At 34.5% G+C, this 23,772-nt stretch overlaps 1 protein-coding gene across 1 annotated transcript; it reads left to right on the top strand.

The window, feature by feature from the left end:
* The first annotated feature begins 619 nt into the window (after window positions 1-619).
* On the top strand, window positions 620-22,763 carry LOC120147676 (beta-galactosidase 10-like). The gene is made up of 19 exons (XM_039160984.1): window positions 620-823; window positions 1,111-1,206; window positions 1,320-1,432; window positions 1,576-1,642; window positions 1,774-1,866; window positions 2,282-2,425; window positions 3,571-3,659; window positions 4,360-4,465; window positions 4,580-4,667; window positions 4,751-4,869; window positions 5,968-6,132; window positions 6,209-6,417; window positions 7,019-7,128; window positions 7,291-7,400; window positions 7,988-8,095; window positions 21,104-21,214; window positions 21,348-21,559; window positions 21,709-22,036; window positions 22,380-22,763. Exons 1-19 carry the CDS (start codon window positions 650-652, stop codon window positions 22,488-22,490), a joined length of 2,553 nt encoding a protein of 850 aa, XP_039016915.1. The 5' UTR covers window positions 620-649; the 3' UTR covers window positions 22,491-22,763.
* The last annotated feature ends 1,009 nt before the right edge of the window (window positions 22,764-23,772 follow it).

The following is a 23,772-nucleotide window of genomic DNA, read 5'->3' as shown; positions in this document are numbered from 1 at the left end:
GAAATTAGAGTTCGCGTTGCGAATTTGTTGGTCATTTTCGTAAATCCAAAAAAAAATGGTTAAAATCATATTTTATAAGGTATTTTCGGTCACTGAAATTATTTTCTCTTATCATAATTACTTAAATATATTTACTTTATTTTTTATTTTTTAATTATATATAACTTTAATCATTGATTCCGTTCTTAGTGAAACCTTTCTGTAAATTAGGTATTTTTCAGTTCTTTGTTAGATCTTTGGCACCTGAGCGGATACGACATTGCATAAATCGCTCCAGTTAATCATAAAATATAAGCCTCGAAAATATATTAGAATGTTCAAAATAATTCTTATAGTTATTTTATTATTATATGTAAATCCACATAAGATTGTTATGGATCTGAAATTGGAAAGCTGTATAAGACTGGATTTAAAGAATTGGACCTCTGGTTGAACACCAAAAGATGTGGATCGACTTATTGGATATTTAGTCGGTGAAAAATAAATAAATAAATAAATGAAAAACGCGGCAAATCTTCACGCCCGTCTGTCACACTAGCAATCAGCGATGCACATGAAGATTTCATCACTGTCACTCATTTACCTCATCAACCTGTCTTTTTCCTATAAAACCTAAACCACTTCACCTCTAAAAAAATCCGGAAAAGATATGAACATGAACACCTTCTTCTTCTTCACTTCTCTTGTCTTTTGTTTATTGGCATCATTGTTCAGCTCTTGTTTTGCCGGCAATGTAACCTATGACCGTCGCTCTCTCATCATCGATGGTCAACGCAAGCTTCTCATTTCCGCTGCCATTCATTACCCCCGCAGCGTACCTGGGGTCAGTCTTTCTTCTTTACTCTTTCTAAAATAGAACACCAAATTTGCGAAATTTTCCAAATGGGATTTGATTGGTTCCTTTTTGTTTGTCTACTATGCTTTAATTTCAATAACAAAGTCATGTGATTAATGTGATTTCACAATCTCTTCAACGATGCAATGATTTTCCTTATTCTTCTTTTATAGTTGAAGCAACTCCAATAATTGGTTGTTTATCCATTTTACTGGTTTCTTTGGATTATACATTGTGGATTTTCTTAAGCTTAATCTTAAACTGTAATGTGGCAGATGTGGCCAGGGCTGGTTCAAACAGCCAAAGAAGGAGGGGTCGATGTAATTGAATCTTATGTGTTTTGGAATGGACATGAGCTTTCTCCAGGAAAAGTGAGTTTTCCAAATCTGTTGCAATGGTCTGTGGGGACGAATATTGTTCAAAATGTGACGTACTTTTTGTTGGTGAAGCTCAAAGCTTCTGATCTTTGATTGTTGATTCGCAGTACAATTTTGAAGGGCGATACGATCTGGTCAAGTTTGTAAAGATAGTTCAGCAAGCTGGGATGTATATGATTCTTCGAATTGGCCCTTTTGTAGCAGCTGAATGGAATTTTGGGTGTGTTTACTACTTTTTTTATCGTATAGTATAAAATGTCGACGTTTAGACTGAAGTCATTGACTTAAATTAATTTGATTATATTAAAATATCTAGAAGCAATGGGTTCATTTCTTAGATTATATAAAATGTGTTTGATACAGGGGAGTACCAGTTTGGTTGCACTATGTCCCTGGGACTGTGTTTCGAACCGACAACGAGCCGTTCAAGGTGAGAAATTGGATTTGTTGGTGTTTCATTTTGGGGAATAATGGTTACAGTAGTGATCTCTAATTCTATTATTAATTGTTACTTTTGTGCTTTACTGCTAACTTATTGAGTTGCTATTTTCTGTTGCATAGCATTATATGCAGAATTTCACGACATTCATAGTGAACCTCATGAAGCAGGAGAAGCTTTTTGCACCTCAAGGAGGTCCAATTATCCTGGCCCAGGCAAGTACACCACTAAACTTGGAAAATTTCCTTTTTCGAACCAGCTGATCTAGCTTTCATTAATATGTCCTCCGTCCTGGTCTATTTTTCATTTTATTACTTTCCTTTAAATCTTTAATTATGATTCACATGTTTGTTTTTATACGGAATCAATTTATTCAACTGTGATTTTATCAAACGATTAAATTTGGTATCCTATCTATGTCTCTGCTCGTGATTTTGAGTGTTACGTGATTGTGTAACTCTCAAATGAAACGTGTTTGGGGTATGCTGGGCATATGTTTGTTCTCATTTCTTCTTCTCATTTTCAATTTCTCCTTTCTTGAAGCTTATTTTATTCAATCAATCAATTGACTGTTTCCACCACTTAGCAATTGATTTCAGTATATGAACATCCTATTCCTATTAACTGCAGGTTGAAAATGAATATGGATATTACGAAAAATTTTATGGAGATGGGGCAAAACGTTATGTTACATGGGCTGCTAAAATGGCAGTTTCTCAAAATATTGGAGTACCTTGGATAATGTGTCAGCAATCTGATGCTCCCGACTCTGTGGTGAGATTTCTTTCACTTTTTCTTTTTAACAACAGGTTCAGTCTTTATCTCTATTATTCTCTCTATATGTCTATACGTATACACATACATATACTAATATACACACATGTAATGTATGTATATGCATGTATGTATCCAAAAAGCATAGCATAAAATTCAAATTGAACATAAATTTTCTTTGAAATCAACACAAATGAACTATGATTCTTTCTGTTTGCATATATATGTCCAATGAATGACATAACATTTTTTTTCTATTGTATTTTTTAAAATTAATTCATATTCATAACTCTTTTGAATGGGTTAAAGCAAGATGCCAAAACTGAATACTTTGCAGTATCTCATAATCTTGAATTTTCATAGTTTTTTAAAAGAAAAAAAAATCCTAAACTTTTCCTTGTTCTCCAGTAGATATATACTATTCTGGGATATTATAGCTTTCTTAATTTCAGATCAATGTCTTGTTTGCTTTATTAAAAAAACCTAAATATTAAGAAGCGCATGAGTAACTCTTAGAATTCACTCTGTTTTATTAAAAAAAACGAATTCACTCATATTCAACAATTTAAATTACTTTCAATACGGAGAATGTCTTGCTTCCTTTGTTTTCATTTTTTGTTGCTGTAAGTACACATACTACATTAGATTTATAACAAGACATCCAAAGATATTAAAAAAATAAAATTTTTCCAGAATTTATCCTTCCAACCTATATCAGTCAGTAATTTAAGATTTCATTAGATGTGTAGGTGTACAGTTATCTATGGCCTATAAGCATGAATTTCCTATTTGCCTTGAAATGGTCAACCTAGATTATTAGGATGAATAGTTGTTGCTCTCTAACATCGTCTCAATTTATCAATTATATACATAGTTACTAGTGTAGCAGCTAACTATGGTTGTGTTGGATTGATTTGTAGGATTATATTCTCTATTATAACAACTTTATGATTTCAGCTTGTTTTTCGTTTTTAAAATTTTAAATTTTCTCGTGGTTGTTTCCAATAAAGAAGTTTTCAGAGTCATTATTTTTATTTTATTTACATAATAACAAAAGAATTGATCTATTTTGCAGATTAGTACATGTAATGGCTTTTATTTTTATTTTATTTATATAATAACGAAATAAATGATCTATTTTGCAGATTAGTACATGTAATGGCTTTTACTGTGATCAATTCACATCTAATTCTCCAAACAATCCCAAAATTTGGACTGAGAATTGGCCTGGATGGTAATTTGCACTATTTCCACTCTCTTTTTTTACTCTTTTTACAATTGTAAATCTCACCCATATTTATAAATTTTAGCGGTCATTAGATTATTGATATATGTCAACATTGTAACCATTTAACCTTATAAATATCTAGATTATTCTATATATAATTCTAGACATAACATTAAATATTACAAACAGTTGATTTCATCTTTTCCAAAAGATGTACAATATGTTAATATTAGAGCTAGAAAAGCTGAACTATGCAAGAAAACCCTGCTGAATCAGATCCAATCTGACTTGACTATGAAAAATCAACAATGCAGAACTGTCCAAACTCAAACTTGAAGTGACCCAACTCAAATTATCTGAAACTGAAATCATTTGAATCTTAAACAAATTGAACTTAAATCAATTAATTTTAAAACTCAAACAATTTGGACCTTAAATGACCTAAACCATGAAACTCGAATCTGAATGACCTGATCCACCTGTCCAGTTGTCACCTTTAGTTAACATTACTGCTGTTGGAGTCGAGCATTTTCTTCAACAGTCCATTTATGCCATTTTGATTGTAATTTGAGGCAGAAATGTTTATCTTACCTAGTGACAAAGTACTTCTTGAAGTATCCACAAACAAATCACTTCAAATGTGGGAAGGTGTATGATCATATGGTTTCTTTTCAGTTTTGCGGCAGTCAGTATTTTTATTTTCCAGGTTTAAAACATTTGGGGCAAGAGATCCTCACAGGCCGGCAGAAGATGTTGCTTTTTCTGTTGCTCGTTTTTTCCAGAAAGGAGGAAGTGTACATAATTACTACATGGTGTGCTAGTCAATCTTAGTGATAGATATCTTTTTGAACAAATGTAGTTAACTTCTTAGTGCTTTCTACGTCATCTTGTTCCCTGGCATATTATTATATTTTCTTGTGGTATAGTATCATGGTGGAACGAACTTTGGTCGAACATCAGGTGGACCTTTCATTACAACTAGTTATGATTATGAAGCTCCTATTGATGAGTATGGTAAGCCGTTTTACTTTTAATGGTTTCTATTAGTAAGTTTATTCTCCGCCATAGCATTAAGTATTTGTTGGATTCTCTTGTAGGGTTACCTAGGCTTCCAAAATGGGGACACCTAAAGGAACTGCATAGAGCTATAAAATTATCTGAGCATGCATTGCTGAAGAGTGAACCAACTACTTTATCACTAGGTCCTTCCCTAGAGGTAAGCTTTTATTGTTAAACTTGCTTTTATGCATTAAACTTCTAATCCCTAATATTATTATAAACTCAGTTGTCACCTTGTATCTCATGTTCCAGTTTGAAATGTCCTTTTAGTTCATGAAAATTATCGAGTTCTCCAAATCATACCAGTTTAAATTATTTGCAACCTCTTAGTCACGTTTCCTAGCATTAGCCATTGCTTCATTTCTAAATTGTTTTCATTACCATTTAGTTTCAAATAACAGTATTGTTCTCCTATCATTGTTACTCTTCCTTAGTACCATTACATCTCTCGAGTGTTCTTCACTTCATGTTGAGGAAGAACACCAACTCAAGAGTTCCCTCTATTTCTGTCTTTTCACCTTACACTCTACTACAGAGGCTATCTCTTTTTTCCCATACTTCCATCTTGTTATTCAGTTGCAGTTGCTACCTTACCCGATTTATGAGGAACCTCCGATCATGACAATAAAAATGTTGTAATGAGTTCAAGAGAATCCCATTATATGCATCTCAAACATCCTTTCTGCCAGTCTTGGTTTTGTTGTTTTTGTAGAAATATAGATTTCCTTTGGAAGCACAAAGGAAAAAGGGTTTTGGAGGGCAATTGAAATCTTCAAGAAGAAACATATTATGAGACAAGCAATTTGTTTTCATAAATTTTTCTATATTAACAACTAGGTCAAAAAGTACTTTTTTCACCAACATATGAATCCTGTATGTTTTAGTTAGTCAAATTTATCTGGACGTTAAGTAGCTGGCCAATAAGAATGGAAAATATATAAATAATTATTGGGAGATCAAGCACAATATGTCAAACAATTTAAACTCTCCGATAGAAGAATTTGATTAGTTAGGTAAACATGCTCTCTTAATATGAATCATTTTCAGGACAGGAGCAGAAATTTTAATTAATGCTAGAATGCCTTATATCATTAAGCCTTTATTGTTGATATGTTTGAGTCACTTGTTTCCCCCTTCCCTTATAAAACTTACTGTAAAATTTGGCAGATATATAGAACTTACTGTATTTATTACTGATCAGGTTACTCTATTCTTTTCACTGACTATCATTATCTGAACAACCACTTCACTGCAGGCTGATGTTTATGATGATGGTTCAGGAGTATGTGCTGCCTTTCTTGCTAACCTGGATGACAAAACTGACAAAAATGTAGTGTTCCGGAATGTGTCATATCACCTGCCTGCATGGTCAGTCAGTATTCTGCCTGACTGTAAGAATGTTGTGTTTAACACGGCAGAGGTAAATTTCCATTTTTGTTTTTAATATTTCCAAATGTCAATGTTTGAACATTTCATCCATTTCCTAATGTCAACAGGTAGGTTCCCTGACTTCTGTAGTTGAAATGGCACCTGAGGAGTTGCAGCCATCGGTCGCATCAGCAAGTAAAGGCTTGAAAGATCTTAAATGGGATATATTTGTGGAGAATACTGGAATTTGGGGAGTGGCTGACTTCATCAAAAATGGTTTTGTGGATCATATAAATACCACTAAAGATACTACCGACTACCTGTGGTATACAACAAGGTTTGTCTTTCTGTGTAACTGGCTAAATTTATGTCTTTCGGAGTTTAATAGGATTTGGATGAATAAAGGATTGACAAATAGGCGCAAAAGGGAATGGATTCTAGTGAAGTATGAGCTTCTCATGTTGTTCCCTCATATTTGGATTAATATAGAACTTTGGTATTCATAAATGTTTGAATTTTCTCATTTTATCTTTTATCACCTGATTAACATCTTAATGTCCGATAGTGGTCCATTGTTTCTACTAGCTGTATCTGGAGATTTGGCCTTTCTAAACCTATAGTTAGTATAGAAACAAATTGAAGTATTTGATTTTCTATCTAATTTTTACGATTCTTTTCCGATTAAAATCATCTTGCTGTTGTATTTATTTCATAACTTCAGAACCTTCTACCATTTGAGAAACAAAGAACCTTATCTATAATATTGAAGCATATTTTCAAAGGAAAATTTGGCTAAGATATTGAGTTCTTTTGGGATACTAACATGATCCAAACTCGACCTGGTAGTGGAGTGCATATGCCTTTTTAGTATTGTCTTGTTTCTATTATATTCTAATATAGGCTTCCCAGCTAATAGTACGAGTATCCTTTACTTGCAGCATAATTATTAGTGAAAATGAAGAATTTCTGAAGAAGGCAAGCCGTCCAGTCCTTCTTATTGAGTCAAAGGGTCATGCTCTTCATGCTTTTGTGAATCAAAAACTTCAAGGTTATTCTGATGTTCCAAGATGCCCTTTAGTTATTGGATATCGTTAATTGATTTATGTGCAAGTTATAAATTTTTATGAAATTGTATTTCCTCTAGTTTACTGTAGGTCTATCACGTGGACATATTTGTAATAAATTTAAAAAATTTTCTGACATTTTACAGGTAGTGCTTCTGGGAATGGCTCGCATTCACCCTTCAAATTTAAGAATCCAATCTCTCTTAAGGCAGGAAAGAATGAAATTGCACTGTTAAGTATGACAGTAGGCCTACAGGTTAGTTATTCTTAAAACACTTTCTTTCTTACCTGTTTGTTTAGAGATTACAATATTTGTTTTGAGTTCCATTGCAGCAGTGTTGGTTTTAACTCTCTCAACAAGCTCTGTTTCCTTGATTCTTCCTTCTTTTCAACTAATTTGAAACATGCAGTGCCGAAACTTTTAACAGCATAATCTACATCAAAGCTGGTTGTTGGGTAATTTAAGAATATATTTTTCAACATTATTCCATGTATCTTATTTCCCACTTTAATGAGTGAATTTCTCCTTAGATTGGGAGTATAAGGTGTCCATTCATCTTCCCTCTTTTATTTTGTGTGTGTTCTGTGTTTTGCATCATTGAATCTTCTCCAGCCGATTGTGCAATTTCGCGGTTCTCATCTGTCCTCACCCCACATCTGATCTTGAGCTTTAAAATTCTCTATCTCTTATATATGCAATCATCTGCAAGAAACTTAGATTTGATAATTCTCTTTCCTTCTATTCTTTTACCAGATGTTGTATAGTTTTTTATGATTAACTTGAACTGTGTCTCTTGCTCTCTCATGATTTGCTTTTGAAAGTCGGACCACTCGTGTTATTAGAATGCAGGAGGATTATATGAATGGGTAGGAGCAGGTCTAACAAGTGTCAAGATCGAGGGGATCAACAATGGAACATTGGATTTATCTATGTCTAAGTGGACCTACAAGGTATTTTGCTTTATTGAGTTTGAGCTATAGAATAATTTCTCTTCATATTTTATTTGATTGTCGAAGTCTTGGTAATGCTACACTGACGGTTGCATTGAAATTTGTGGGAAAGACTCGGGAATTTGAGGATTTGGATTTGGAGGTGGGTTTTGAGGTCAATTTTGACTCGAACGACTCGAAGAAGACCTAGGTCGTTTAGGATTTGACATGGTTTATGAAATCGGATTTGGATAAGTAACCTGTATATTTAAAAACATGTATGCAATATAATCAATCCAAAAACTCAAATGAGTCCTCAATAGTTAAGATTCTCTAAATCGAATCCTAATGGGTAAAGTTTTGAAAACTATTTTGAAAATAATGTTTGAGAATTATAATTCGTATAGTTTTCATAAAAACAACATAATTGAATCAAAAACATCAATTAAAGTCATGATTTTCGAAAAATAATAAAACTTTATATTTTGAAATTTTGAAAAATATTGTGTTTTTGATTAAATTAGTTGTAGAATCTAGTTTAGAAATAACATGTGATCAATGCCCGATAATTATTTCAACCTAGAACTAATTTAAACTAGTCATAAGTTCAAAAATCAATTAAAATAGAGGTTTTTGAACAATACCTTGAATATTTTGGATTGAGTGGAATGTAGTGATGTTTTGCACGATTTTATGAAGCAAGCAAAATTAGGAGATGAAATATGATGTAATTCTGACTTCTTATTGAAGAATTTAGCGAAAATGAAGATTATGATGAGTTTTAGGAGAGGAAACGGCGAGAGAGATAAAAGAAGGTTTTGAGAAAGAGAGGTTTATTAACAGACCCCGTGGAGGGTATCGATACATGTGTTGAGGGTATCGATACTCTATGTACAAAAATGTCAAAAATCTGTATTTAAACACTTACAATGCTAAATTAATGAGCTCTAGTGGTATTGGAAATTCATAGTACGAAAACTAACTATGTTCAATCAATCAAATCTATATTTAAAAGTTATTTGAACATAAAATTAATTTTTTCTAAAATCATAAACTCCCCCTAACTAAAAGCAAAGAATGCAATCAAAATATTTCTTTGTCTAAAGGTTTTGAAAAGATATCCGCTAATTGATACAAAGTATCAACAAATTCTAGAACTACATCTTCCTTAGTGACATAGTCTCTAATGAAGTGATGTCTAATTTTTTTTATAGGAATTGAGGTCTCATTAAAAACCCCCTTCATGATTTAAGGAACTCATATTGAATTCCTTAATCAGAGGAAGGAGGAAAAGAGTGCCTTAAACTTTATTAATAAAGATACATAAGATTTACAATAATAAGATAAAACCCTTACAAACAACTTAATAACCCAAAATAAAATATCCCAACAACAAAGTAAAATTAACCAATACCATACTTAGCCAAACCATCAGCCTCAATATTGGCTGTCCTAGCCACCCATCTAATAACTCCCTCGACTTCTTTGTGTTTAACAACTACCTCCCTAACAATGGAGGCATAGAAAACAGGACAACAAGATCCATCCTTAATCCAATCCACTACCATTTTACAATCTGATTCTATAATCAACCGACCCTTAATACCTCCTCTCACTGAGTGAAAGAAATTTAAACCCTCCTTAACAGCCTTTAACTCCATCAGAATAGGAGGACCCGGATCAGAAGCCGTCTTAAAAGAACCTAAAAGTAAACCTTCTTCATATCTTAGAATACCCGTAATTCCACTGCTCTTCCAGTCAGAACTAGTAGTTGCATCCACATTTAATTTGACAAAGCCCTTAGGAGGGAGGGACCACGGGATGTTAGAGACAATTGATTTGTTTGGAGGGTAACATGAATCCCCAAGGGAAGGATCACTGATAAGGGAATCCAAAGAAATGACTGAATCTGCAAACTTAGCTAGGAACCAAGATGCAAGCCTTACTCTAGTTAAGAAAAATAAATTTGTTTGATCTAACTTCCCTCTTTCGAAGACGATGTCATTTCTAACTTTTCAAACAGTCCACATAACAACAACCGGAATAAAGTTCCAAATAGTAGAACTGGAATTTAGATCTTCCCAAGCTAGAAGAAAGTTTTGCGCATTTCCATGAAAAACCGAACTGATACTCCAATACTGCAAAAATTTATTCCACAAAAACCACACGACAAAACAAGAGAAATAAATGAGAAGAAAATTCATCCACCAAATTACATAAAGGACATGAAAGATCTACAATATCCGAAACCCCTCTTTTAGCCAGTTCAGTCCTCACTGGTAATTTTTGAAGGACTACCTGCCACATAAAAGTCTAAATCTTGGGTGGCACCAATCATTTCCACAAAATTTTCTTCCAAAAAGAGTTCGCCTGAGAAACCGAGGAACAAATCTTCACACATGAATTAACAGAATAAACACCACCCCCTTTCCAGATCAGAGCATCGTTGGCATCTTTAGACAAGCAAAAATTAGAAATGATTGTCATCAGATTAGTCCACTGTTCAAATTCCCAATCAGCCAAATTCCTTCTCAATCGAATATTCCAAATCCAACCTAAGAACTAAACTCGCCGAAATCAATCAATTTACCACTCTTTGAAGAGATAGCAACAACCTTGGGAAAGAGACCTTAAGTGGGCAGTCCATTGCCCATTTGTCCTGCCAAAACGGATAAACTGACCACAACCAACTTGAATTCTGCACAACTTCAAATTTCAATAGTCTTCTTTAATGAGAATTAACCACTGACCCAATGAATCTGTTTTTATTTAACATAGAGTGGATAAATTGATTTTGAATTAACCAAAAGAATTTTAAACAGAGATAAATAGTAGGTTGGAAGTGAACAGAGAACCGATTTAATCAAGACTAACCTTCCTGCCAATGAAAGAGTGTTCGATTTCCAACCTGCAAGCTTCTTGTTAAATTGTAAAACCACCAGATCCCAAAGAGAGGAAGAATTCCTAGATGCACCGAGAGGTAAACCCAGATATTCAGAGGGAAAATTCTCAACTGCACAACCAATAGACGAGGCCCACTCCTCGACCTCCTCCGCAGCCGTATTAACACCAAATAATATGCTTTTCTTCAAATTCAATTGAAGGCCAGAAATGAGTTCAAATACTCTTAGGACCCTCTTAACATTTAAAATCTGATTCTTTGAAGCTCCACAGAAAATAATTAAGTCATCTGCAAATTGCAGATGAGAAATTAAAAACCGTCTCATTTCTTCCAAATTGCAGTCCGAAAAACAATCTCTCAGATACTGCTTTTAAAAGCAGTAAGTTTAGAAGTTTCCCAACCAAGTTGAAAAGCATATAAGATAGAGAATAGCCCTGACGGAGACCCCTTGCTATAGGGAATTCCTGAGAAGGGACCCCATTAATCAAAATTGAAATTGAGGTTGTTGTTACACATTGTCTGATCCAACTCCATTTGAAGCCAAATCCCATTTTCTTCATAACCGTAAAAAGAATGGACCAATCCACAGTATCATAGGCCTTTCTGAAGTCCACTTTAAACACACATCCTTTAAGCCCTTTCATCCTCCAAAAGTCAACTCTCTCATTAGCTATAAGAGAGCAATCCAGAATTTGACGACCTGGAATAAATGCAAACTGCGTTGGGCTAATCAAACCAGTAATACAATTCCTTAATCTCCTTGAAATACATTTTGAAAGGATCTTGTACAACCCTCTTACAAGGCTTATAAAAACATCTAATCCACCAATATTAGACACCTTAGGAATAAGAGTAATGAAAGTATGATTGACTCCATGTTCCCAATCTTTCCCCATATAGAAATTATGAAAAAATTTCAGAATATCTACCTTTATAATAGACCAAAATCTCTTGAAAAAGCCCATATTTAATCCATCCGGTCTGGGAGCTTTGTTACTATCACACGATTGAAGAGTTTCCCAAATTTCTTCCTCTGTAAATTCTCTTTCCAAAAAACACTTTGCTCCACAGAAATTCTGGAAAAATTCAGCTTCAAATCTTTAACTTCCAAGGTAGATTTAGAATTATAGATTCCAAAAAAATGGTCCTTAACAGTAGCTTTGATGATAGTTGGATCTTGAATAATCTCACCACTGATATTTAGAACACTCATAAAATTCCTCTTTCTCCTGACTGAAGCACATGCATGGAAAAATCTTGTATTACGATCCCCTGCTTGCACCCATTTTGATCTTGATTTTTGAAACCAAATATGTTCTTCAATTTTATAAAGCTTCCATAATTATGTTCTCATAGTCCTCAATTCTGCAGCTTTTTCACAACCATTAGGGTCTTGCATTTGCTGGAAATTTTCCTCTGCTAAGTGGATATTCCTTTCTAATTCTGCAATTTCTACAGCTGGGTATTGATCTCTATTACCTGGCCATTCCTTGATCGCCAATTTGGTAGATTTCAGGATAGAAAAAATTCCAGCTCTGTTGTGATTACTCTTGCAGTTTTGTACAGTAGAGCCAACTACATTCTGAAAACCTTCTTCATCCATCAAATAACTGAATAACCTGAATGGTTTTTTACCCCAACTAACTCCACCATTCTCAAGAAAAATGACATTGTGATCTGATATAGCCTTAGGTAACAAATACTGTATAGTCTCAGGAAAGGCTTCCAAGAAACGGACATCAACAAGGAACCTGTCTAGTCTAACAAAGGTGGGTATATCTTGATTGCTACACCATGTGAACCTACCCCCATGCAGAGGTAGATCAATTAAACCTGTCTGTTGGATACAATGACTGAAAATTATAATTGAATTTATGTTTTGGGCTCTTCCAATCTTCTCCTCTTCTGAAAAATACACATTAAAATCACCTCCCACACAAAGAGGAATACTCTGACCACAAATAAAACCAGCTAACTCTTCAAAAAAGCAAGCTTTTTCTTCTTCAACAGTAGGACCATAAACATTGATAAAACCACACCTAAGTTGTGAAGTTCGAAATTTCCCAAAAGTAGCAATGAACCTTCTATTTATAACATGATTTTCCACTTCAAACACGCCCTCATCCCAACAACTCAATAAACCTCCAGAAGAACCCACTGCTGGAGATTCTGTAAACCCTTGAAGGGTATTCAAGCCACTCCTCCTCAAAAAATGCCCCTGAATCTTCTCCATTTTCGTTTCTTGAAGCAAAAGAAAAATAGAGCGTTTCTTTATAACTAAATTTTGAACAGATCTTTGTTTTTCCTTTCTTCCCAATCCCCGAACGTTCCATGAAATAATTGTTAATTGGTTGATCATCACAAAAATAAAAGACCAAAACTGTCAAGAAAACCGAAGCTCAAACCAGCCTCAAATCTTCCTCCAACTTAATATTTTTTTCCAAAAAAGTTGACTTCCCTTCCTTGAAAGACACCCCAAAAGCTTACTGACTTCCCAAGTAGCCAAGGCTTCCTCCAATAGAACTGAAAAAGTTGGAGAAGAAATTGTTAAAATGCTTGCCTGATCCAATGCCTCAAAAGTTGGAGAAGAAATTGTTAAAATGCTTGCCTGATCCAATGCCTCCCTTATCAACAACCTTTTGGCTCTTCGAATCAATGCAGTGGAATTGAAATCAGAATCATCACCTTCTGAAAGCCACCCTTCACACGTGGAACCCAAACTGCTATTAGTAACATGCCTCTCCTCAGTAGACTTCACACAACCATCCATATTAAAATCTGCTACTGGACTGACTGGCAGAACTGAATTTAGCACCAATTCCTTACCCTTTAGCTTGTCTAAGGCTTCCTCTTTTGTAGTTAATGGCCAATGTCTTCTCTCCCTTGATCTCGAATACACCTTTTTATAACTAACCGTTCTTCTCCTTTCCAACGGGTCACTCCTAGTAGTTAAAGATGAATTAGATCGATGAAGCGATCTTCCCCTAGAAATCATTTTTCCAGCATGGGCATTAGAGTCGATCATCTTAGTTGCTGCTGTTAGCTCTACTTCCCCACTGCGCAGCATCAAACTGGAATGAGATATACCTCCATTATTTGCTTCCTCCATGTTGACAGATTGAACAATAAATTGGTTCTGGTCCATTCTCCCAAAACTATCCAATTTAATAGCTGGCCCAGCTGGAATTATTTTAAAATCTGTAGAACCAGGCTGTCCACTTTCTACTGACTGGGCTTCAGACCCATCAGCCGAAAAATTAAAAACTCTGCATCTCAAACCGGCATAATCACCCAAATTGTTTCTCCTAAGATCCTGGCAGTCTGACACCTCACAATTAATGCTTTTCCCATCTCTGTTAAGCATTGGGATATGATTTTCCCCACCTGCTCCAACCAAACTCATGTAAGCTCCTTTGTCAAACCATAAGTCAACCTTTTGTCTGCTGTGTTCTTCTGAATGTTCAGCACTTTCCATACTTTTTGACACACTCCTGTCAGCTTCCTCTCCAGCAAACTTCTCACCAATTTGAATTTCATCGGAACCTCCCACCGGCGCTTTGCTAGAAAATTCTGAATTATACTCAAGTATCGAACCCCGCTTAATCTTCACTGTATAAGATCTTCCATAAGCTCCAAGTGTTAACACCTCAGGGACATCATATGGGCTCGCCACCCTGATCAAAATCTTCACCGTGGAGAGGTCTTCTCTGTTTTTTGTATCTTCATGGATATCTTCCACCATTCCCCACCTCCCTGCTAAACGTTCTAAGAAGGTGTTTTGCCAGCATAATAATGGAACCCCAAATAGTTCTATGAGGCAAAAAGCCATTGGAATGCCATCATCATTCAATAAAGGTGCCAACCTATCGAACCAGAAAAGTAATTCATCTTTTTTCGTCGACCATGCATCCAACATTTTCCTCATCCGACTTAAAGGTTACAACACATGAATTCTAAACGTAACCCCATCTGGCAATCTGAACTTCAAGACCTTCATTAACTAGAGACTTCTGGACTAATTCTAACTCAAAAGAATGTTTAATAATCCCCGTTAATGACCTCTTCACCCAACTGGAGCTCTCTGAAGGAATATGCATTTCCCACATTTTTTATGCCTTTTCTTCTTCTGTTGCAACCTTCATATGCCATTTCCCTTTGGTCCGATACATTACTCTTCAATCTATTAGACAGTAAGGCATCCTTGTAAGATCTTTCATCCCTTAAACTCCTGTTAATATCAACTTTCTCTTTTGACCTTGAAGTATCAACTGAGACCTGCTTTAAAGTCATCTCCAGTGAACTATTCTGCCCTGCTGACCTCGTACGAGCATCCTTGTATCGTGCAACACCAACTGTAATTCTCCGACCATCCATCAATGAACCATTCAGCTTGTTAATAGCCCGTTTTAGACTTTCCTCGTTACCAAAATGAACAAAGGCGAAAGTGGAGAATTTGTATTTTGGATTCCTTGTTTCTTTAGGAATGAACACTCTGACTACCGGACCCTGAGTTAAGAACAATTCCCTTAACTCTCGTCGAGACACTCTTCTACTGAGATTATCGATGAACGCCGACCAAACACTCCCGGAAAAAAACTTTCCTTTCAATTTTTCTCTCTACGTTTCTATCTCTCTCACTTATCTTGCTTTCTCTATTTTTAATATGTCTAATTTTAATATGCTTAGTTCTAGAGTGTTAGATGAGATTTTTAGTGAGACAAATAGCACTAGTATTGTCATACTTAATAGGAATGATACATACTTCAATTCCATAGTCAAATAGTTGTTTCATCCATAAAACTTGTGCACAACAACTACCAGCTGAAATGTATTCGCTTCAGTGGTAGATAATGCAACACAATTTTGTTTCTTTAAAAACCAAGAAATCAATATATTTCCAAGGAATTGACAAGTACCGGAGGTACTTTTCCTATCTAATTTGCATCATCCATAATCCGTATCAGAGAAGGCATGCAAGCTAAAACTAAAGTCTCTAGGATACCAAAATCCTAAACTAGGAGTGTCCTTAAGGTATCTAAAGATCCTCTTAACGGCTAGTAAATGTGGTTCCTTAGGACATGATTGAAATCTAACACATAAGCAAACACTAAACATAATGTCCGGTCTACTTGCGGTTAGATAAAGCAAAGAGCCAATCATTGACCTATATAATTTAACATTCACACATTTACCTCTTTCATCCAAGTCAAGCTTTGTAGAAGAACTCATTGGAGTAACATAAGGTTTTCCATTTTTCAATCTAAATTTCTTGAGCATATCTTTGACGTACTTAGCTTGATTGATGAAGATGTCATCTTTTCTTTGCTTGATTTGGAGTCCCAAGAAAAATGAGAGCCCCCCATCATGCTCATCTCGAATTCACTTTGCATTAGCTTAGAAAATTCTTGGCAAAGAACATCATTAGTAGAACCGAATATTATATCATCAACATAAATTTGAACTACTAATAAATCTTTACCTTTATGCTTCAAAAATAATGTAGTGTCAACCTTCCCTTTTGAAAAACCTTTTTTGATTAAAAAATTTGATAATCTTTCATACCAAACTCTAGGAGCTTGTTTTAAATCATAAAGCGCTTTTGTCAATTTAAGAACATGATCCAAAAATTTTGAATCTTCAAAACCTGGAGGTTGTTCCACATACACTTCTTCTTTTATAAAACCATTTTAAAATGTACTTTTAACATTCATTTGATAAAGTTTGAATAGGTTGTTCCACATACACTTCTTCTTTTATAAAACTATTTTAAAATGTACTTTTAACATTTATTTGATAAAGTTTGAATTCATTGAAGCATGCAAATGCTAATAACATTCTAATTGCTTCCATCATAGCTACGAGAGCGTATGTTTCATCATAGTCTATGCCATCTTCTTGAGTGTACCCTTGAGCAACAAGTCTAGCCTTGTTTCTCACTATATTACCACTCTCATCAAGCTTATTTCTAAATACTCATCTAGTATCTATAGTAGATTTATTACTAGACCTTTCAACTAATGGTCATACTTTACTTTTCTCAAATTGATTTAACTCTTCTAGCATATCCATAATCCAATGTTCATCATTTAATGCTTCTTTAATATTCTTAGGCTCTATCCATGAGATAAATGCAACATAATTACAAATATTTCTAAGAGAAGATCGAGTTACCCCTTTGGATGGATCACCTATTATTTCACCATCCTTGACATAGTTGTATTCCCTTGGGTAAGAGATTTTACTTTCTTCAATGGTTGGATTCTCGAGAGGATCTTGAGTTTCCTCATCTTTCGTTTCTTCCTTTAATGATGGTTCTCCAACGTCATGTTCAACGTCATTTATATTTATAATGCCTACATCATCTCATTCATACAAGAATCCTTCCTTGGAAGGGGATTATCATCGAAAACATGTATAGGCTCTTCTACAACTAAAGTTCTTTTATTAAATACTCGATAAGCTTTAGAATTTAAGGAATAACCCATAAATTTTTTTTCATCACTATTAGCATCAAATTTGCCAAGATTATCTTTATCGTTGTTTAAAACAAAACATTTACATTCAAACGGATGAAAATAACTAATGTTAGACTTTTTATTTTTAAAAAGTTCATATGGAGTTTTCTTCAAAATATGCCTAATCATTACTCGATTAATAACATAACAAGCGGTATTTGTGGCTTCCGTCCAAAAATATTTTGGCAAATTGTTTTCACAAAGCTTGGTTCTAGCTATTTCTTCTAAAATTCTATTTTTCCTCTCAACAACTCCATTTTGGTGAGGGGTTCTAGGTGCGGAAAAATTATGGCTAATACCATTAGAATTACAAAATTCAGTAAATCCAAGATTTTCAAATTCAGTTCCATGATCACTCCTAACACTAGTTATAGTGTAACATTTTTCCTTTTGGATTACTTTTGAAAACGTGATGAATTTTTCTAATGCTTCATCTTTAGTACTTAAAAATAGAACCCAAGTATATCTAGAATAATCATCTACCAATACAAATGCATATTGTTTTCCACCTAGGCTAGAAATTCTATATGGCCCAAAAAGATCTAAATGGATCAATTGTAATACTCTACTAGTGGATACATCATTAATGGATTTAAAAGAAATTCGCTTTTGTTTTCCTTTAGCACAAGCATCACAGATTTTTTCATTATTAAATTTAAGCTTAGACAACCCTCGAACTAAATCTCCTTGAATTAGTCGTTGCAAAACACTCATACTAGTATGTCCTAATCTCCTATGCCATAACCAACTATCATGCTCATTCTTAGCAACTAGGCATAAATTATTCATATCTATGGAATCTAAATGCACCATGTAAATGTTTCATATTCTATGACCAACAAGCATAATTCAATTAGATGCAATGTCAATAACTTTACAACCATTAGTTTCAAACATGATATTGAACCCTTTATCACATAATTGACTAATACTCAAAAGATTATGTTTTAATCTATTCACATATAAAACGTTTTTAATTTGTATGGAAAATGTATTACCTATTGTACCTATACTTTCAATGTGATCTTTTGAATTATCACCAAAAGTTACTTCTCCTCCATTTTTAGCGTTAAGCTCTATGAACCGGCTCTTTTTCTCTGGTTACGTGTCTTGAGCATCCACTATCAAGGTACCATGAATTTGAATCTGTTTCCCGTGCCTTGTAGCAATGCTCATTTTCCTACAAACATATATTAATTTTTTATTTTTGATACCCAAATTCTTTTCAGTCCATATTCATTAGTTTCTAAAATCCTAGTCCCCTTAAGTATCCATTTGTGTAGTATATTCTTATCTTTAGTAGTAATGAGTTCTTTAGGAACTCATATATTTCTAACGATTTTTTCATTAGAGGTTCTTCGGAGACCTATATATGATTGTAGTTTTTAAAACTTTTTCTAACAAAGTTGGATTTTGAATTTTCTCTATTTTCAAAACGTTTTGTTCCAACTTTATCAAAAGAAGCTTTAATATCATCAATTTTCTTTTGATGATCATCATTGACCTTTGAAAGTAAATTTTGCAAATCCAAAATTTTCTTTTCAAACTCTTCTAGTTTGATTTGCAAATCACCGATTTTACTTTCACGATCATTGTTGGTCTTGGATATGAGATTGTTTTCATTTTTCAATTTCGAAATATCATTTTTATATTTTAAAAATAATTTTTCATAATCCGAAGCCAACCCGATATATTCTTCTAATAGCTCATCATAAGATAAATCATCTAAATCAAATGAGTTAGAAGCTACCTTAGAATCTTCCCCGAATGTCATCAAGCACAAGTTTGCTACTTCTTGTTCCTCTTCATCGAAACCTTCTTCATCGCTCCTTGTAGCCACGTGAGCCTTGTGCCTTTGATTGACCATTCTTCTTCAATTGTGGGCAATCATATTTGACATGTCCCGGTTTTTTGCATTCATAGCAAATGATCGAGTCTCTCTTTTGGTTCATTTTTGAAGCCTTCATTTCGTTTGAATTTTCTTCCTCGGTTAGGCCTCATCATTTTTCTAAACCGTTTGGCAAACAATGCCATTTCCTCGTCGTCATCATCTTCATCTGAATCACTCTCATCTTTTGTTGATTTGAGGGCAACTCCCACGCTCTTCTTCTTCTCTGTCTCCTTCTTTGGCTCGTCTTTTTTCTCAAGGTCTGCCTCTTCTTTAATCATCATTTCACGCGTGAGGAGAGAGCCAATAAGTTCATCGAGGGTAAAGGATTTTAAGTTCTTAGCCTCGATGATTGCGTCTTCTTTAATATTCCATGCTCCCATGTCACTTGCTTGAATGAAATACATCATCTTATTCTTCTAATAAGCATAATTAGCTCTATTGAAGAAAGGATGCTTGTTGACGGGCAATGAATCAAGACCGAAGTCGGAGTTTGAAGTAGAGACCATTGATGACTTGATTATCGATATAACTCTTCCTGAATCGACTCAAGAAACGATTAAACCTTCAAATGAATGGGGCTCTGATACCAAATGTTGAGTTAATCGATCGAATCGGCCAAGAGGGGTTGAATTGGCAATTAAAATTTTGGTGGAAGCTTTTGCAGAAAATTGAAAGTAATTGCACAGCGATTTAGAGTGGTTTGACTTTCTCAACCAAAGTCTACGTCCCTACCTTAACTATCCACACTAAGGATTTTCCAACAAATTCACTAATTTATTCTTTTTTTTGAGGACAAAGAGCAACCTTACAACTCTCTCAAGAATTATACCCCAATTCTTGAGCATACTTTCTCCCAAAGAGAAATGCACAAATTTCGCAAACTTACAAGAAAACCTCACAAGGTAAGATGTTTGCACAATTCTAGAACAAGAAAAGAACACTAAAAAAAGATTACAAATGAGCACAATGTGTGTTCTTGAAAGCAAAATGAATATTGAAGGAAAATTGGTTTGATTTTCACAAAATTAGTATTTGATGCTTTCTCTCTTGTCTCTCAATGATTTCTTATTGATCAATGGCTTTAGAACTTGTTTAAATACACCTTGGGATGATTCTAACCGTTGGGAACCATTTGGATGAAGTTAGAGCCGTTGTAGTATGAAAAACCACTTAAATTTGTCTGTTGGGAGCGGGGGGTATCGGTACATGCACTGTAAAATTCAAATATTTCGACCGTTATATGCCTGAGGCTATCGATACCACCTGAGGGGGTATCGGTACCATTGCATGGGGGTATCGATACCATCTGAGCATTCTGTTATTTCTCGGAACCAAAATGTTCATAGGGGTATCGGTACCCTATAGGGGTATCGATACCATACTAAATAAAGTTTATTTTTAGCTCGAATATAGCTCGAAATACTTTGTAAAAATTGTTTCAAAAATAGTTTAAGATTGAAACTTAATTTTACACTTGAGTAAGGATTGAAATAGACATTTGAAAACTTGGAGTAATAATTTTTGATATTCGAATAATTTAATCGAATATATAATTTAAATTTCAATATAAAATCTTAAAATTCATTAACACTTAATTTGTTATATCAAAACATCAAAATATTTTCAACAATAAATTTACAAGCTAAGAGTGAAATATTATCAAATAGGTATGCCCTTCAAAACTCTGAAAGCCTTTTCTGTCTTTGATATGTCGTATGCAGATTGGATTGCAAGGAGAACACTTGGGTATATACAAGCCAGATGGTTTGAATGGCATAAAGTGGGTGTCAACCTCCGAACCACCAAAAAACCAGCCTTTGACATGGTACAAGGTAAAAGAATCCTTGTTCAAATTTAGTTCAGGATAAATAATTTTTGGAGATAAATACTTTACTGCTAAATCTAGCAGTGTTCAACACTGAGCAAAAAGAAAGGGTAAGAATTCAAGCACTTAAACTATGGCAGGTTGTTGTGGATCCACCATCAGGGGATGAACCAGTTGGTTTGGACATGATTAATATGGGAAAAGGTCTAGCCTGGTTAAACGGGGAAGAGATTGGAAGATACTGGCCAATAGAAAGTTCTAAACATGAGAAGTGCGTAGACGAGTGCGACTACAGAGGAAAATTCTTCCCAGACAAGTGCCTTACCGGTTGTGGAGAACCATCACAAAGATGGTAAGTCCAGTCACAGATAAAATTCTTCTTCTCAAGAACTTGGACTTCATAGTAAATGCATTACATTAAAGGGTGTTGTGATACTTTCTTTGATCACATAAAAGGTTCTCTTGGAGGAGTGATTTAAATGTGTTTCTGTGATTAACCAGGTACCACGTCCCTCGTTCTTGGTTCAAGCCATCCGGGAACATTTTGGTGATCTTCGAGGAGAAAGGTGGAGATCCAACGAAAATTATGTTCTCGAAACGCAAAACATCTAGCCTATGTTCTCACGTCGCCGAGGACTTCCCCATGGTAGACCAAGAGTCGGTATCTAAAGTTGGAAGTGGAAAATCATCTGTTGCCCATCTGAAGTGCCCAAAAAATACTTCCATATCTAATGTGAAATTCGCTAGCTTCGGAAACCCTACCGGAAGGTGCGGATCTTACAGCAAGGGAGACTGCCACGACCCTAACTCAACATCGGTGGTCGAAAAGGTAACGAGTTGCCCCTATTCCAGCTATATGTTGTCATTTCACTTATCCCTAAGATTAATGTTATAGCATCACCATAAAGCCACAAGTTGTCTAGTGCCAACAATGACTCCCAAGGAATTAAGCGTATCCAAGAATTGGCAAAATATTACAAAAGTTGGCAGTAGAATCTGATGCCAAGGAACTAGTAGTTGGATTAAGGATGTCCGAAAAACTAAGCCGCAACCGTAGGCACCACGATCTACGTGATTATTTATAGTCATCTTTACGGAACAAGCATATCTGCATTTTGGGTTAATACATATTAACTAACACTGATTCTCTTCCTAATGTTCTTACACGACAGGTCTGCCTAGGTAAAAACGAGTGTGCCATAGAACTAACAGAAGAGAACTTCGATAAGGGCCTGTGTACTGGTACTAGTAAGGCACTTGCGATTGAAGCAGTTTGCAGCTAAGATTACCACACAACAGATTCAAACTCAAATGTTGAAGAGGAAGATCTAATTAGTTAAATATAATTTGTATTTGTTTAATGCCACCGTCGATTAATGTTGTATTCGTGTACGCTGTGTGCATTATTATTATTTAGTTTTTAAATTAAAATGAGAATCACATCCCTAACTGAAAGTCTGGAATGACAAAACCAAACCAGCTGCTCATCTCAAGTGTCCAAACAAATATTTTGATTTTTATTTTAAATAATATTTGTTTAAGATTTTATTTATTTATTGACAATGCCCATATGACTTATAGATACTGTTGGTCAAATTCAAAATCTTTAACTTAATCTCTAAGGAGGTCTAAATCTTTTTTATGATTTTTTATTATTAAAATTACTTAACGGGTTTAAAAATATTTTGATTTTTGATGTAAATCGGATTTAATTTAATCCATATTTGAAGTGGCCACGATTACTTATTCTGAGATTTAGTTTTGCTTGATTATTACTTGACAGCAGTATCATACGTCAACGTTATGATCTAGAGCGTCTCTTCTGGCCATAGCAAAATTTGAAAAAGGAAGGAAGGATGTTGACCTTGCTCCTTAACCAGTTCTCGTTTGACTACTTCCACGAATATCAATTACAGCGTGGCTTCATTAAACGACGGAACCTTACTCCTTGAACCAGTTCTTGCACATGGACTAGGTGTTTGGAATTCAATGGCTTTTCACATGCACGTTGAGAGAATGATGATGCTTCTATTCTAATATTGCAAAGGCTTTCATAATTACGATGAACACAACCTAAATCCTTCTCACTAGTCTAATTACAAACACAGAATTTGAAGACATCAAGTAATTAGAGAGAATGTTGTTTTGTCTTAAAGTCATGAGTTTGAGTGGTTATGTGTATAGAGAGTGTTTGTATTATTAATAGTTGAGAAAAATTACGAATAAATACTATTGTATAGTTACTCTAAACGATTCAAAAATAAAAGAAAGACAAAGGAGTTGTGGTTGAATTTTATTTAATGATTGCATTGACATAAGGTTTAAGGATGGACACATGATTTTATGTCGGATAGTGAATTTATAAAATTTTAGGAGTTGAAAATAAATTATCAATATAAAATAAAAAAACTTGAATTATATTAGAATTTAAAATTTTTAAAGAATAATTATCTTGCAATTGGGAACTCAAAACTTGCAAAACGTTCTCTTGGGAAGTTAGTGTCAGCGTTCTATGTGCTTGAGTCGAGCTAAAATATTTTGAATTATTTAAATTGGCAAGTCATA

Source organism: Hibiscus syriacus, unplaced genomic scaffold (genome assembly GCF_006381635.1).
Source record: "Hibiscus syriacus cultivar Baekdansim isolate YM2019G1 unplaced genomic scaffold, ASM638163v2 tig00110940_pilon, whole genome shotgun sequence".
NCBI classification, from domain to species: domain Eukaryota; kingdom Viridiplantae; phylum Streptophyta; class Magnoliopsida; order Malvales; family Malvaceae; genus Hibiscus; species Hibiscus syriacus.
Note: the sequence above shows the minus strand (reverse complement) of the source record. Positions and strands in the feature narration are given on the sequence as shown.